Here is a 17,180-nt window from a genome sequence, read left to right as displayed (position 1 = left end):
CACTGCTGTGAATGGAGTGATGAACGTGCAAATTTTTTTCCCAGTTTTCCAATCAGAAATATTCACCTGATGGGTGAGGCTAGCAGACAGCGACAGAGGGCATAATATCCCAGTCTGAGAAGGCTTTCCATGGATATTTGACTCCACTATTCCACAGGTTGTAATCAATACCAAAGTACTGCCAGTCCTACAAGCACCAACTCATGGGAGCTGTCCTTCAAAGGGACTGTAACAGCTATGCGGAAAAGCAGGGTTTGCAGTAAGTTCTAAATCTCTCCTCCAAGACACTGTTATGCTCTATTTGTTGGCCACAAATATGTTAAAAATATTTTTTAGATTTTATAATTATGTGGATGGGTATATCTGGTGCTGAGCCCTGAAACCCAGCAGACATTTTTCCAGCTGCAGACACTGATCTGCCTCGCGTGTGTTGTGGCCACAGCTGTGTGTGTGCCAAGCAGGCTCTGAGCACTTGGGGCCAGGGCATCCCTGCAGCTCTGAGAAGTCCCCTGGAAGAGGAGCTTGTAATAGCCTCCAAGAGAAGAGGTCTGAGAGTTTGGCCTTTGGCTTTGGAGAGCTGCACAAAGCTGGTGACTGCCCTAGGACATGCAGTAATAGAACATCTTCAGTCCCAGGTTGGCAGAGATACTAAGGTTAGCAGAGACATAAATACCTTCAGACTTGATGCATCTAAGTGTTTTTGAGGATGATTCACATCATGAAACTGCCCCTCAGTCCCACTTGTATGTGCTTTTGCTGATATGCATCCGCACGCTCAGCATGAACTGCTGTGATGTCAGTGGAGCTGATGTGATTTGCACCAGCAGATTATCCTGAAGTTCATTGGCCACCTGCCTAAATGCCTTTGCAGTTATACAGAAACACTTTTAAAGGACTGCTGGAGGAGGAAGAGCTCTTTCGTGGAAGGCACCGATGCCATACATGCAGTCCAAATGCACACATTCGACATCCCCCTCTCAATAAAAGTGACAGCGAAAAGTCCCTGTGATGTGCATGGATCCTCTTGATCAGCACTTCCATAATAGGTGTAAAGAGGTACTACCCAAGTTCTGTTTTGTTCACTTGCTTTATATTTGCTAGAACAAATTCAGGCTGGGAAAACAGATGGTTTGTTGGGTCCAGACTGAGTTTGCATTATTTGCTTCTCAGCCTAGAAATTGTTGGAGCCCCTTTGATTTTTGTTCAATAAAGAGGACTGCCTCCAGACCACACGGTGTCCTTGTATTAATGTGTGTAGTGCTACTGTCTCTTTCAGCTACTTATTGGTGAGATCACCCAGTAAGACCTCCTCAGTCAGGAGCTATATAGGAGAATATGGAGGGAAGTTGTCCCTAATTAGTCTTTGATCCTAAACACTAGGATCAACACTAGGGAGGTGATTCTGCCCCACTGCACCACTCTGGTGAGACCCCACCTGGAGTACTGTGTCCAGCTCTGGAGCCCTCAGCACAAGAAGGACATGGAACTGTTGAAGCAGGTCCAGAGGAGGCCACAAAAATGACCCAAGGGTTGGACCACCTCTCCTACGAGGACAGGCTGAGAGAGTTGGGATTGTTCAGCCTGGAGAAAAGAAGGCTGCGGGGAGACCTTATTGTGGCCTTTCAGTACTTAAAGGGGGACTATAGGAAAGATGGGGGCAACCTCTTTAGCGAGGCCTGTTGTGACAGGACAAGAGGTGATGGTTTTAAACTAAAGGAGGGTAGATTCAGACTGGATATAAGGAAAAATTTTTTACAATGAGGGTGGTGAAACACTGGCAAACACTGGCAGAGGTTGCCCAGAGAGGTGGCAGCTGCCCCATCCCTGGAAACATTCAAGGTGATGTTGGACAGGGCTCTGAGCAACCTGATATAGTTGAAGATGTCCCTGCTCACTGCAGGGGGGTTGGACTAGATGGTCTCTAAAGGTCCCTTCCAACCTAAACCAATTTATTATTCTATTCTATTCTATGATTCTAAATGGTGCAAAAGTAGACTATCAGGGCAGAGAAGCAGGTCTTTAGTAAAGGGTGCCATTTGACATCTGAATCTGAATTTTGTTCATCAGATCAATGAGAAAAGTGCTCTGGGTGCCCACTGTTTCAGAAAGGCTAGAGCTGCCTTACAGTTGTAACCAAGAGAACTCTTCTGCACATGATGCATCCAACCCCAAGAATCCCACATCTGATACTCCAGGAGTTTGGCTGTCCTGGTTCCTGCATCTCAACATGTTGTACCACACAACAGTGATGAGAGAAGGAGGTGACACCTCTTTATAAGAAAGGACCACTATTTTTTGCCCCCCAAGTGGTTTGAACAGAGCATCTGGCAAAGGAGATGCTTTGCAACTATTTCAGTTAACTCTGTGTCATTTATTAAGTGGTCATGCATGGTCATGGCCATGACTAGAATTTCTTTCTGTGTCCTTTGTGTTAAATTAATTTCCAGGGTCACATAGAGCTTTTAGCTTGGGTGACGAATGGGTGATCTACCTCCACACTCCACTCATTAGCCAGCACTCACTGCTCCGTGTGCAAGGCATAGCAGCATTTCTGTGAGGCTCAGGTTTTGTATGCCCCGCCCCCACATACAGCATACAGCAGTTTCGAATGCCTCTTCTTGCCAATAGGCACCGAAAACAAAGAACGCCTCTTGCACTCCTCACCCTTCACATGGCAGCTAGAGAGAGGTTTCTCTTGGACTCTGCAGGCATCTTTCCCTGCTGGGAACAGTTCGTCCTTGTTTGACCTTTCTAATATACAGACAAAGGTAACTCAAGACAAAGATGGGTGTCAGGTAAGTCCCCTTAGCTAATAACTGCCTTGAAATGCCTCTGTAAACACCCCTGGAGAGACGGCACGTGCTGTTCTGCGACATGATGCAACGCTGATTTGTTGCACCTACAAAACATCCTCATAATTGTGTGAAATTGAGTGTGAACAAGCAGTTGAGTTGCAGTTCATCAAACATAATTAATCCAAAACTGAGCAGCAGCAATACTTCTTTTATCTTGCCTAAGGGTTGATGATATAAACACAGAGCACCCCAGAATTCAAAAAGTGACTAAGCAGATGCTTGCTAGTCTGTGAATTCTTTTATAATGCAAAATTGGCTTTTATCTCTCACTGTCTATTTCTGAGTGCTCATCACTGTGCTGCCTGGGTGCTTTGATAAATGGCAATAAATATATTTAGCATATGTTTCATTCATTAAAAAATCCATCTACTTCATGTAATTTGGAGACAAAAGAGAAATTATGGAAAAATACAACATTTATAAATGTCTGCTATGCAAAGCTGGACTGTAACTTGCTCTCTGACCAGAATCCCCAAAAAGGAAGGAAAAAAAAAAAAGACAAAGTAATTTAAAAAAAGATGACAGAGCTTACGTTGCGTTGCCTGCCCTAGGAAGAGTGTGCTATTTTCCTAATGGCACTGTGTAGACTCTCCTTTATTCCCACAGAACATAATGCAGCATGGTCTGAAAATAAAGTGGGTGAATATGCTCCAGAAATGGCCTTGTGGGGTGGAGGGAAAAGAGCAAGATCCTGTCTGTCCAAAAGAGGCTGATTTGATCCATGGGTTACAAGCAGACACATCCCCAGCACTGACTTCAAATTAGCCAGCAGGATGGGCAGACATTGCACGGAGTATGAGATATTTTGCACTGAAAATATAGTGCTGTGGGAGTTACAGTGCTTCTGTGCCCAGATGCACGGGCATCGTTGGCCATGGCAGCCAACGAATTAAGCCTCGATGCCTCCCTCTCGTTGCAGAGCAGATGATAGCTAATGGTCTGGTCCAGACCACAGACCAGTTTTAGAGATGAATAACATAAACATATTAAAACTGAGGGGCTTGGTTTTTTTCTTTACACTAACAAAGGCACACTGAGGATAAGAAAGCTAGGCTTTTAAAAATCATTCAAGGATTTGGACTCCAGTCAGAAGATGTTGAAGGCTGCATATGAGCCACAAATTATAACCTCATGTCCCAACCCAGGCTATTTAACCACAATAGATCCTTTGCAGATTCCAGCAATCTCTTGATTCTCTGACCCTTGCATTTCCTATACATTGTCAATTTTAACTGAATAGTGTACGTTTAAAGGCATAAAAATGTCTTGAAAGTACTTACTTGCAATTTGAAATACCTGTATCTCTCCTAGACCTGGCCTTCACTTGCTACGGGAATGCATCTGTCAGTTTAAATTACCTCATCATGGCTTTATCATACCTGATTTCAACATGCTGGAGCTGAGTTAGTGCCTGTTCTTTCCCACTTGCTGTTTGAGAGCATTTGTGCTTTTAGACAAGAAAGACATCAGAAAACAAGCATGGGCCTCAAAGACATCTCACATTAGCCTGGCAAACACACTTCAGTTTCTGTAGTCCTCAAGGAAGTAGAGGTCGTTATCATTAACTTCACATTAGGCCAACTCAAATGACCAGCAATCCATTTACAGACAGGTGAACAGGAAAGCAGCTTTCAACAGGAGGCCAAGCCTGAACGCGTGCCCCTGCTTTGAGGGTCATTAAATGTGTGTTTGAAACACCCAAGTAAAAGCTCAAGTAACATTTTCTTTTCAGGGCTTCTCCCCTGGATTTGAACCTATGTCATCGAAAGCAGAATTCATCCCCAACAAGGTCTACAAGGGAGGGAATAATGCTACAATAACACAGTCAAGCTCGCTGCCCTGGCAATGAATGCTTATCTCACGCTGCTCTCCCAGTGAGTAATGTTTAAAATAAATAAATACTTCAGGGGAGTTGCTGTTAGTGCAATTGTTGGGTTGTATTCTGCGGCAAGCTTTTTATCATAATAGTGCACGAGGAGTACAGTGTGTTTGCAAGGCAAGTTTGAGCCAGGGCACAAAAGCACATGAAGTCTGTTAATAAATAATGGACTCTGTGCATGTGGGTTTTGCAGTGTGGCTTAGAAAAGCAACGTCTTTGAAGTACAATAATATCCAAGTGCTATTGAAACAAAACGAAACAAAATGGAGAGATTTAATTGCTAGTCCCTGGGAATGGCAGACATGTTCTCCTCTGGAGAGAGTGGGAACCATGCAAATGCAATGGCAGCTGCAGCAGTACCTTGGTTATACAGCCTTTGTATTCTTCTACTTGTGCTGTGCAGCACAAGTAGTGTTGATGATACTCAGTTTGTTCATGGACTATATGATACCTTGAATGACTTTTCTATATCTGAAGAATATTATATAGTCAGGGGCCAGGTCCTCAGCAGGACTCTGGCATGCTGGCATTTCACGGATTTGATGATGTCATACCATACAGAGGTGTAGAGCTTATCATTATCTTGGGTTTATGAGTGAGCAGCAACAAATACCTACATCTTAACCTTCCCAGTGTAAGGACACAATAGACTAGGAAGAGGAAAGATAGCCAGGGGCCCCATAATTTTGCTGTACAAAGCTCCCAGCGGTTCTTAACTTCACTGAAGATGAGCAGTTAATTTCACCTACTCGAAGGGAGGTTAGGCCATTGACCTTAATGGGCAAGACCTCTTCCCAAATGGTACACCCCGGCCCCACCTGGATGGTCTGAGACAATACCAGCACATATTAGCAGAAAACACTGCGTTGCCCAACTTGGGAACTGCCAGATGCCAAGCTGGGCACGTCATCTCAACACCTAATCCACTTGTAAGTAGATCATTACAAAGAGTTAGAAAAATGAAACACTTACTTGGTCCAAGACCTATGGAAAATGCAGCAACATAAACAAGGAGGCTGGCCAGTGAGAGCCATTTCAGGACAATGGGAACCTCTCCACTTTCCATGTGAGATCCTGCTGTGCTTTTGCCTCCTGCCAGGGCAGTCCTGTTCAGTTCTCCTGTTGTGGCAACATTTGGGCTTCTCTGCGCATCAGATGACAATCTTTCTGGTGAAGCCATGCTAGCAAAAAGGTCTTTGAGACTCCCATTGGACACATCAGTGAGGTTTCCTGGTCTCTGGAGAAAGAAATCCTCCGGAGACTGGCTTCTACAGATGTTGGTGAAATTCACATGTATGTTGTGGTTCACTAAGCCCATAGTGACCAACGATACTGCCATAACAGAAGAGCCAATACACAGAAAAGTTTTACTTCCAACTTGATCCACAAAAACTGTGGCTGGGACTGTGCTGACCACTTTAACCACTCCAACTCCAGTAGAAGCCAAACTGGCAGCTTCATTGCTCTGGAACCCAACTGACTTCAGAACAGTCGATGCGTAAAATAAAATGTTGGGTTGCCCAGTTGTTTGCACAAAAAAGACTAGAGTGAGTCCTACCAACATGCGGGCCCTCATGTTGTTTTTTGAACGAAACAGGTCCAAGAAATTATACTGATGTTCATCTTTCAGGGAAGACTTGATCACAGTAAGTTCTTCAGTAGCATCTGATGTTTCCCGTAGCCTCTCCAGTACTTTTCTTGCAGCTTCATCGTTATTTTTCATGACAAGAAACCGAGGACTTGGAGGAAGGAAATACATGGCAATAGCCTGCAAAGTACCTAATGGAATCACAAGGCCAAACATGTACTTCCAGCCATGAGATATGCTGGCAAATGCATAATTTGAAATATAGGCAAAGAGAATGCCTATCACAATCATGAGTTCATTTAACGATACAAGGAGGCCTCTTCTGTGCTGTGGGGCGATCTCAGCAATATACACACATGTTGCAATTGATGATAATGATATGGAAATACCTATGGAAATCCGTCCCACAATAAGTATCCCATATGATTCATAGGGCAGTAAAATCAGACTCCCCAATACAAGTAAAGAAGATGCAACAATAATAGCAAGTCTCCTTCCAAATCGGTCTATCAGGAATCCACCAGTAAGGGATGCAAATAAGGCCCCAAAAAGCAGGGAACTTACAACGACTTCCTGCTCTTTGCAAGAAAGTGCTAATATGCTGCTCATCTGAAGAAGAGCTCCAGAGATAAGGCCCAACTCATAACCTATCAGAAGTCCACTTACGGCAGCAATGGCAGAAGACAGAAAAGTGAATGCTCCACAGGCTGAAATAAGAGAAAAAAACACAAAAACTTGAAAGTGTTACTTCTGCAACATTCTGGCAACTAATAATAACTTTATTTGATATACCAGTCCAAACAAATTTTTTGTAACTTCTAGGCAAAGCAGTTATGTGCATACAAACCCATCAGCAGTGGTGACATAAAAGGCTATTTTTGAAAAGAAAAAAAATTAATCCATATAAAGCCCTGTTTAATTTTAATGCTTTTGGTTTCCTTATCTTCCTGATCAGAAATCAGTAAGGTTTTGATCAGGCCCTAAATAATTAAACCTTCTGTCTCAGAATATCATTGCAAAAGGCAACACTGACAATACAGCCTTTTGGTAAGAAAGCAATTTTTGCCTTGAGACGTTCTTGGTGTTTTTCCTCTACTGAACTGAGGGAGTCTTGTCCACCCAACTAGTGTACCAGGGGTAAAGAAAACAGTAGTTTCCCAGCCAAACTGCTTCAGCCCTGACTTGAATAAGTGTCAGGTTTTCCCTTGCCACTTACTAATTCCCTTGCTTCACCTGAGGATGTGATGAAGGCTGTTGATCCCAGTGTTTTTACTTTGCCAAATGGAAATTTATCCACTGAGCACCAGGCTGATCCAGATAGCTGGGATATTCTAGGGAAACCAATCTCTGAGGTACAAATTCATTAATTTTCTGGGCTTTGCTCATCACTAATCTCAGTTTCTTCGGAATCTCAAGATCAAATATTTTGCATAGTTTATGACAGCCACAATGTCAGGAATAAAAAACAGATGGTGAAAACATAAACCAAATGGAGATTATAAGCCTTTGAATGTCCACTTTAAAATAAACTCATTTTATACAACTGTGATTCGCTGTTTATTGTTACAAGATAGATTCAACTGATTGTATTCTACTAACTGTGAAGCCTTTTGCACCCTAAACCTTGAGGAATATATGATTTTGTTATTGTTGGTCTTGTTCTTTCTCCCAGCATGATTTCCCTCTCATCATGATGTTGGCTGCCACACAACTAGGAAAAGAGTAAATTGACTTCTGATTTTCCGGTTAGTTGGAGATAGGACATGTCTGAGGAGAGGTAGCTTTTGCAGCATAACAGAGTCTGTGTTTCACTTAATTCTCCTGGAACAAAGTACTTGGAATAATCTTGGCTGGAGAGTGATATATGGTCTCATTGAAAATGATACATAGAATTTGTTTATTTTTAGCTTATTTTTCTGAGGCATTAAGGCTCTTTGATCATGCTGACTGCCTGGAGTTCCTTGCCAATAACTTTTGAGCACATTGGCGAGATTCAGTCCCATTTGACAGAGCATATTACATTTGTAAAGCAAGTCATGAAGACAGGGGAAGAGGGCAGCCCTAGCAGTACATCTGCACTACTAAAACAAACAGTGCCAGAGCCCAGGCCTGGACAGTGGCACATGGCCATGTATCCTATTAAATTTCTGGTGTGGTGCCTGGCATGGTTGTGCCCCACGCCACCTCACACTCTCCTAACAATTCCTGGAGGCAGTTTGGCTCATGGTGTGAACACACCATCATGCCCTGGAGCCACTCCACAGGAGGCTGGGTTATTTTTGAGGGCAGCAGAGTATAACTGTGTGAATATAAGCTCTGACTCCAGGGTCAGGGGAGATGTGTAAACCCATTAAGTCTATTAAGATAAGTATTGCCTGTTAGCTCTCCTAGCTGGCTCTCCGTTCGCTCCCTTTGAGCCAAGCAGAAGCCAAGCGGCAGCAGCCCCAAGCTATTGAGTGCACCCAGCACGCCTCAGCCCACTCTGCCTCTGGGCTCCAGTGACTGGCAAACCAGAGATAAACAAGAGACAGGCAAAACACACATAGTTTTATATGGTGGGACATAAGGGCATTGGGGTAAATGGGAGTATTGTGAGAAGTCTTTCAGAAGGCGGGGGTGGATGGTAGGTTCACTCTGGTGGTGGTGGGACAGCTTGAAGAAAATGTCACAAAAAATTTGCAAAATGCTCCAGTGATGGGCAATCTTTTTTATATTGCTTTTGTCCATGTCTGTATTAAGTCCAAAGTTTTTTTCTTTCTTTATGTCTGCAGTATCCGAGATCATTGCAGTTATTTTAAACAGAGGTTAGTGCATGGGTTAGGGCAAGGTCCTGTTGTACTTCTTTCACACGCTGAACAGCAATTCAGTGGAAGTACTACTGACTTCAGTTACGCTGCTTTGTGCTATATTGGCTCCATCCTCCAATGCATGCATGCAATACGTGTTTTATTGTTGCAAAACCTGATTTCTCCCTCCCCTTTATACTTTTGACTTCCCTGCTTGGAAAGTATACCCTTCCAATGAATCCTGGCTGGAAAGCAGGCTGGTAACAACACAGTGTTGTGCTGAATGAATGAGCTTGGGGATCAGAAGCTACGCTGCAAATTTGATCACAGTGCTCTGCCCAAACTACTGCTAAGGGCTGGTATTTGTGCCTTCTTGGATATCTCTGTATTTTACGTCATTTAGCCATGTAGATTTAACCAAAGATTTTGCTTTAACCTAAATATTATGAAGCCAAAAGAGATGGTTGTGGTCATCCAGTCTGACACTGATGAACAGCACGACATAATCCTTCAGACATGTTTAAATTATTTTTGATTTGACCTAGGCCATTTCAAATATTCAGTTTTGATTTAAAAATCGCTAGTAGTTGAAAGCCAATGACTTTAAGTCATAAGTTGTCCCAGTGGTTAATTGCTTTCACTGTAAATTATTGGTAAATTTTTTCTAGACTTAATTTCTTCAACTTCAGCTTCCAGCCATCAGATCCCGTTCTCCATTTGCCTGCATTTAGCTGTGTTCGTCAAGTACAGAATTATAGTCTGTCATCAAGTCATCCCACAGACCTCTCCTTGATAAGCTACTTAGCCTGTGAGGCTTTACAAGTTTACCAGTCCCTTAAGTATTCAAAGCCCTGTTCTCAGAACTCTATTCAGATTATCAACTTCAATAAATTGCGAGCTGGACCCAGTGTTCCTGCAGTGGTTGCACAGTGCCAGATAGGAACTTGATGTAATTGTCCTGCTCCTGGTGGATGTTTCCCCCTCTGCTCATCTAAGGACAACCAACTAATTTTCTGACTGAGTTCTTTCCAAGGCACTGTCTTTCCTTTAAATATGGCCTGCCTTTTTGCATCCTAGCTAGGAATGCGAATCACTTAACGTTTGTCTCTACTGAAATACATAGGATGGGTTCAACTTAGCTAATTGTGAGAGATCTACAGCATCTCTAGATTTCTTCTGTAACCACTTGTGAAAAATAGGCACTTCTAGATGTCTGAAGTAGGTCAGATGCCTATTTCTCTCCGTTGCCTATAAAAGGAATATGTGTCGCTTGCTCAGATGCAGATGTCTAAACTTAGCAGAGAGGAACCCCAGACAGCACATTCACTCGCAGTCAGCAGGCCAAGCTGTCTGAATTGCATTCAGCCAGCAACAGATCTCATTTATTAATCACCCATCACCTTTATCACTGATGAATAATCTGTTATTATATTCTTCCAGGAAATTGAGAAAAAATGTTAAGTAACAGAGGGACAAAAACTGAATTTAAGGCTCTCCAGGAGAAACACAGCAGCGTGGGCAGTACCTCCTATTGATATTTGGAGGACTGTGTCCTGCATGGCTTTCAATTCTCTCTGTTTGTATGGTTCCAGTTTCTGATTCAAAGTCACAGTGCCAAATCAAATATCTTGAGAGAGTCCACCATCAGCATTGTTCTTTACAGTCCAGACTGTACCCTCCTCAGCCTGTGGTCCTCGGATCAGAGCAATCGAGGTGATTACTTATTTTTAATCCGAGAAGCTGTACAAGCTGGGTGTGGAGTTTGGACACCTGGGAATTTCCTAGGGAAGCACTCAAGCCAACATATTTCTTGCTTCTCCAAGTACAGCAGCTTAACCAAAGTCTTTATGTTTCTTTTGTTTGTTTTTACTGGGTCAGCTGCTATCCCTGGTCATGTGTCCAGCAACACATGCCTGCAGTCGTATAGAAATAGCAGAGGGCTGTAACTAAAGCAGACCCCTGAATGAAAAGCAGTTTCTGATGTGATGCAGAGGGAGACACATTGTCTTTCTGCATTAGCAGCAGCAAACTCAGCAGTTAACTCCATGTCTCTTGTCCTTCACAGGCGCTATTCTGCTGAGAAACATCCTCATATCGCTATGAGGTTTTGTTGTGACTGGTGTACCTAAGACTTGCCTGCTCAGAACTGCCTGCTGAGTTAAACCCTGAAACCTCTGCTCCGTTTTCCTTCATGGTCTTACTCCAGACAAAATTCCCTCTAACTTCAGCATATGTTTTGCTTTAACATTTCCAGATAAAGCATGTTGCAGTAGTTGTACTCACAGTCCTTTTAAGTGTCACTTTTAATGATGTTGCTGGCAGTTCTTAGGCATTCCTTTTAAAAGAAAAAAAAGATTCTTAAAACGTATATTCCTCTTATTTTTATGAGATGCCTGCAAAATCCATGGCAGTGCGCAGCCCAGGGGAATAAAATCTTTTAATGATGGCTTCCAGAGAAATTTCTCCTTCTGTCTGCAGCAAACACCATGGCTAATGAGTGTGCGGCTGGTATGTGACATGTGATTGGAAAGTCTATTCTCTAGCTTCCCCACATAAACAAAATGGTTTCTCACAACTGTTACTCAGGTCAAAAGCAGCACTGCTTGGCAAAAAACCCATATCTTTAAGAACATTTGCTGGAAATATTTATGCTTGGTTCCTGAAAAGGAGACCAAGCACAGTTGTAGCAGAGTGTACTGCTGATGAGACTGGATGGGGCCAAGTAGTAAGGTTGTGCCCCTTTACTTATTTTCAAGCACATATTTGGGAAAATACAGTCCTTCCAAAGGCAAAACATTTGGTCTGGGTATGTATTTTGTGGGCATTATGGATAAATGACTTGTGCTGGGGAAGATCTGCAAGCAGACTGAGCGGGGAAACACCACTCTTCCCCCACTTCACGTGCAGGAGAGCTATGGGAAAGGTGCCTGGGAGCCCTTTCCAGCTCATGCTGGCAGTACCACACTCCAATTAGTTCAGATACTGAGATTTTTGTGATGTAGTTTCTCTTTCCTTTCTCCCAGAAGGACATGCAGTAGGGGGGGAGATCACTTCTTTATGTGACCTGTGCAAATACATCTATTTTGATAGGAGGGGACTTGACAGTCTCTCCAGCATGATGCTTTCTTCTGTTGACTTTGATTTAATCTGAGGTGGGAAATGTCTCAATCTGGGAAGGAAGTATTTTACTGGAAGCTTGAATATATGTTCTTTAAATCCTTGGGGATTCTTTGATCTATTTAGATACTTGGAAGGTGAAATCAAACTCTCTCAACCCTTGGTTAATAAGCACAGGTTAGAAAATCATGATGAGTTGAGTGCATTGCATAGCTATGAGTCCACAGCATGGAATCTCCCTTTTCCAATAGAACAGGGCATCTACTTTTATCCATGATAAATCTCAAAACTACAACATCCGTATCTGAAAATTTTAAGCTATCTTTAACAACATATTTTTTCTCCATCTGAGTACTGTCTGACATACAAAAAATTTGCCTTTACAGAGAAAGAGTGTTTAAAATTCCCCAAACTGTCTTTAAGGAGCATTTTGCTGAAGTGTATAGCATGTGGATCACATGGTTTTGTAGGATAAATATTTAATGGCATGTGTTGGGAATTGCTGCATAATTAAAGCGTTGTTTTGCTTCTCATAAAAGGTGATTATCCCATTTTTATGCCATCATGGTCTTTGTTGCACTGTCACAGTCATCTTCTCTGTCTCATCCAGTTGTCTGGTGTAGAGAGATATGTTTCCCTGTCGATCTATTCTAATGCCTGAGGTTTCTTTAGATCCAGTAGCTGCTCAATATGCGCATTTCCCCTATTATTTAGGATACATCTGATCTGACTGTCCATCTAGAAGTCTGGCATGGGATCTAAAAGAGTTACCCAACAAGACCCTATGGAATGAAACAAGTGGTGGCTTTGGGACAAAATTATGTTGCAAGCAGAGCTGGAAAATCTCCGAAAATAGGAAATTTACCCAAAAATAGTGTCAGGGACATGTGGCATCATGACTATTTGACAAATGTGACTCCTTCTACCCAAGTGTGAAAGGCAAAACCAAAGCAAATGTTTCGTAAATTGAACTAAAATAGAAGGCAGAAGGAAGATAAAGTATCACACATTTTCACACATCTAAATTCCTGCAATGGTGGGAAGCATTGTATAATTTGTATAGCATAAGCCCCGCGAATATGATGTGTGAGTAATATTCAAATTTCATGAACAAAAGTCCCCTGGCACTGATGGAAAGACAGGGAACACAGATCCTGGACAGACCCGCCCTGGCCATCTCTCCATCTCTCTTAGTTCTCTGCCATGTATTTTCATTATGTCAACAGGTAGTGCTTCATGACATTAAATGGGATTTGGGTTTTGTTTTGTTATTTTCCAGTAAGAATCAACAAGTTCTTTTAAGTGCTATCTAGGTAATTACACATTCCTCAGGTTACTGCTTTAATTTCTGAGGGTAAAGCCAAGTGTGTAATTTGCGCCTACTCCTCTAATTGTAGCCCTTGTGTTGCAGTAACTTTGCTGTCTGTTTATTGCAACAGTTGTGCTTCCCTTTGATAATGTTATCTTTTAACCATCTGCATTGCTTCCTCCATGCCCTAAGGTAACATTAAATATGGCTGCACACCAACTGGCTTTCTGTTCTTTATTAACCTCTTCTTCCTCTGCTTCCAGATATCAGTAGATGTTGCTGGACTGACTGCTATCACACTCTGTCAAAGCATTTCTGTATGTGGTCTCTGAACATACATGGGTTAGTCAGTTCATTCATTTTTAAGTGAACAGTACCTCCTCAGGACATAGTAATTTCTGGCTTACAATCGTGCTTTCCTGTTCGGGTAAAGCTGTCTTGTGGGTGGGAAATGCCACAATTGTGGGTCATTTTCTCCTTGATCTTATCATCAGTGAAAGAGGCTCAAGATGCAAAACCGTGCTGTATCTTAGAAAACCTGAGTAGGAAGGCAAAGGTGAGGAACTATGAAACTCAGCTTCAACACTCAAATATCTTTGCATAAGAAATTATACAGCTGATTTTTCAGGCTGTCAGCACAGAAACCCTGTTTCTTCATGAAATGCTAGGGGAAAAAAAGACAGGAAGGAGTCCCCGTTCCCCCATCCTGTACTTTCCCCCCACATGAGCAGGTGTAATGCTTGCCTGACCTCCCTCCACTTCAGTGAAAAGGGCTGAATTGCTCTGAGCATGCAAGGACCAGAGCACTGTTGTTATCTTAGACAGCAGTGGGTTCTCCGATTTTTCAGGTGACTGATCTTCATAAAGGAGAGGGATTTACACAACAGACAGCACATGCATGAACAGTAGGATTGAGGCCTTTTGGGAAAAGTATCACATAAACCTTCATTCAAAATTCAAGCTGGCATTTCCCGTCCTTACATTTTCCCCTCTTGCACTTTTAGAAACCGAGACAGTGCCCCGAGAGTCCCTTGGCTTTGCGGGGCTGTTTTCCCTGAGCCCCAAGCATTAGCTACGTGGGCACGCTGCTGCTGGCTAACAGCTGGCATTCAGCTCCTGCCGCTTTACCTGCTGCAGCCGGGAGCTTGCGGAGGTGGTGGTGGCTGCTGCGGCGGCTGCCCCGGCTGCTTTCCTCATCCTCCCCTGCTCTCATCGCCTGGCTTTGCTGGCCAAGGTCCTCCGTGCTCTGCCCAGGTACCATTGCCACCGTCTTTGCACCTTGGGGCGGGAGCACTTCAGAGGGCAGCAGTCCTTCCCCGGCCGCCAAGGAAAGCGCAGGTTATTTTCCTCATGGCAACAAGTTGCTTGAAGCAGGGCTGAAACCAAATGCAAACCACAAAGTGGTTTGTGAACAACTTTGTTGCTATTTCAGAAGGCTTTGCCCTTTGCAGTGACACAGGCTGTTGCTATTCTTGGGAGCCTATTGCAGGCGAGGGGAGGGCCATCTGTCAGAAGTATTGCTTTTGCCTTTTAACAAATAGTTGGAGGCATCAGGCGTCCACGCACAGCTCAATGCACATTCCTTACCCATTAGCTTAAAGGGTCTCTCTCTCTCTTTCTCTTGTCTCTTTCGGGCTCATATGCACAGGTTTTTAAGAGAAGGCACATGGAAGGGGAGGATTTGAACTCTTTGCTGCGTCAGCTAAAGTTAGGGCACCGAGCACACACACGTGGCACCGCTTCGTTCTGGTAAATTGTGGACAAGTTGTGGTGAGAAATAGCAGAGAGGGAAAAAAGCCATTGCAGCCCTTTGCAGTCTGCAACAGTAGGAGTCAGGATTTTTCACAGCATAGATGCATGTGCTCTTTTACCAGCAAATGAAAGGGAAGCCACCCTCTCTCCTGTGACAATTATTCGTGGGAAAACTGAGACTGTCTCAGCTGTATTGAATCAAAGGCTTGCTTTTGAGAGCTGCTAGGAGTCACTCCATCCCTACTAACTTCAGCGGAAGCAATGGCCTGAGGTTGGACCACAGCAGCAGGAAAAGCTACAGTGGTTGCAGGCGAGCTGCCTACAGGGGCTGCCTGCCCTGTCCTGGTCCTGGCCCTGGTCCTGGTCCTGGTGCAGAAACCTCTGAGTGCTCTCCGCAGACCCGCTGGCCTCAGTGAGGCAAGTTGTCTGAGCTATCCCCAGTGGGAACTGATGTTGTATAATTTGGCAGTGCTGTGGGCTTCATCTTTCATTACTTGCTGTTTCGCCTTGGTTGTTTTTGTTTTAATACACTAATGCCTGCAGATAGCGTGGGAGGGAAGGCAGAGGTGGAAAGTTGGTAACTTTTGCACTATTTCTGAAAGAAGAATTCTTAAACGTTTTTTCATTAGGTAGAGCAGGCATGATACACCCGTTATCACTGTTTGCTTAACAAGAAAATTTTACAAAAGACACTGTAACTGCCCTGTCTGACAGCTGCATCACTGTCAGCTTCAGAAGCTGGAGCGTCAGGGATGCCACAGGGGCACAGGTTCCAGCGGGGTGCTTGGTTTTGGCAGTGCCTTTGGTGTGGAGTTAAATGAATCAGCCTAGCTCTGCTCTCATGTGTAACATATTTTCCATGTCAAATGTCCACCTGTCCAGTGGTATGGGACGCTATCAGGGCTGTTAACATTTTCTTGCCACATGCAGAGAGGTGGTGTTTCCTCGTGGAGTATGTGCAAAAAGTAATGTCAACTTTTAAAGATATTATTCTGATGTTATGGGAAAAAATAAGTGTCTGTTTAGGCTGAGGAAGGAGAGGAAATCTTTTGAAAGATTGAACTCAGCTGTGGCAAGATTCCTCTGTTATGATGTGGTGTGTAACTAACTGACCTCCTTTAACAGCCCACACCTCACTTAAACCACAGCTCTGCTCAAGCGCCTGCCCTCTGGAAACTCAGCTAACTCCATAGCTACAGACTTGTTCCCACCTCCCAAATACCTTCATATGTAATGGTCCTGGAGAAGCCAGAGAACTGCCGAGATGCCCGCCGCAGCTTGCCAGAGAGCAAAGCTGTGGTCCCAGACATGTGCCCTGGAGGATGCTCTGGGGTCACTCCTGCCCAGAGCGGCTGCCTGGGGAGGGCAGTGATCCCCACTGCCTGCTGAGGAGCTGAGAGCAAGACAGTTCAGTTCAGCATTCAGTTGAAGAGCAGGTTCAGTTCACAGAGAATTGGTGAGAGGCTTTCCAGGCTCCCAGCAAGGACTGGCAGAAAGAAGGGATGTTTTTAAGGGGGAATGGCCAGTGGGAACTGAGGTGTCCTGAACAACCTGAACAGCTGATGGGCTTTCCCCATCCCATGCTCTCTTTGCACCAGGGTTATTCAGATATTCTCAATTTTTAAGTTTGTCCCTGTGGAGTTACAGAAGGTTTCGTGCAGAAAATCCGTCCCATCCTTAGGTAATCAGGTATGCGAGACTTGGATACTTGATTTTACTCTTAGCTTTTGTCATCCAGCTGACAGGATGCTGCTTTGCTGAAACAGGGCCTGCTGTGTGAAATTATGCAGACAAGCTTGCAGCACAGCATTGGTGGGACAGGAAGTATCCATCGCTCCTTCTTGCATTTATGAAGAACTACTGCAGCCTGTCTTTGCCCCTTATTCCCCCAGTT

The 17,180-nt window shown here is 43.8% G+C and overlaps 1 protein-coding gene across 3 annotated transcripts in view; it reads right to left on the bottom strand.

Moving 5' to 3' along the window:
* SLC2A12 (solute carrier family 2 member 12) overlaps positions 1-14,999 on the bottom strand; it is a 36,582-nt gene extending 21,583 nt beyond the window's left edge. For 2 of the 3 annotated variants that reach the window (XM_064447239.1, XM_064447240.1), the window contains exons 1-2: positions 14,663-14,999; positions 5,707-7,029 (exon numbers count right to left, since the gene is read on the bottom strand). In XM_064447239.1, coding sequence (XP_064303309.1) covers positions 5,707-7,029; positions 14,663-14,795 — 1,456 coding nt within the window. In that variant the 5' untranslated portion in view covers positions 14,796-14,999. Of the gene's footprint in view, positions 1-5,706; positions 7,030-11,391; positions 11,444-14,662 lie in introns of all 3 variants that reach the window. The other variant, XM_064447241.1, reaches the window with a different exon arrangement.
* Positions 15,000-17,180: the final 2,181 nt, after the last annotated feature.

This window comes from Phalacrocorax carbo, chromosome 3, assembly GCF_963921805.1.
Source record: "Phalacrocorax carbo chromosome 3, bPhaCar2.1, whole genome shotgun sequence".
NCBI classification, from domain to species: domain Eukaryota; kingdom Metazoa; phylum Chordata; class Aves; order Suliformes; family Phalacrocoracidae; genus Phalacrocorax; species Phalacrocorax carbo.
The sequence above is the reverse complement of the archived record's forward strand: the minus strand, read 5'-3'. Positions and strand labels throughout refer to the sequence as shown.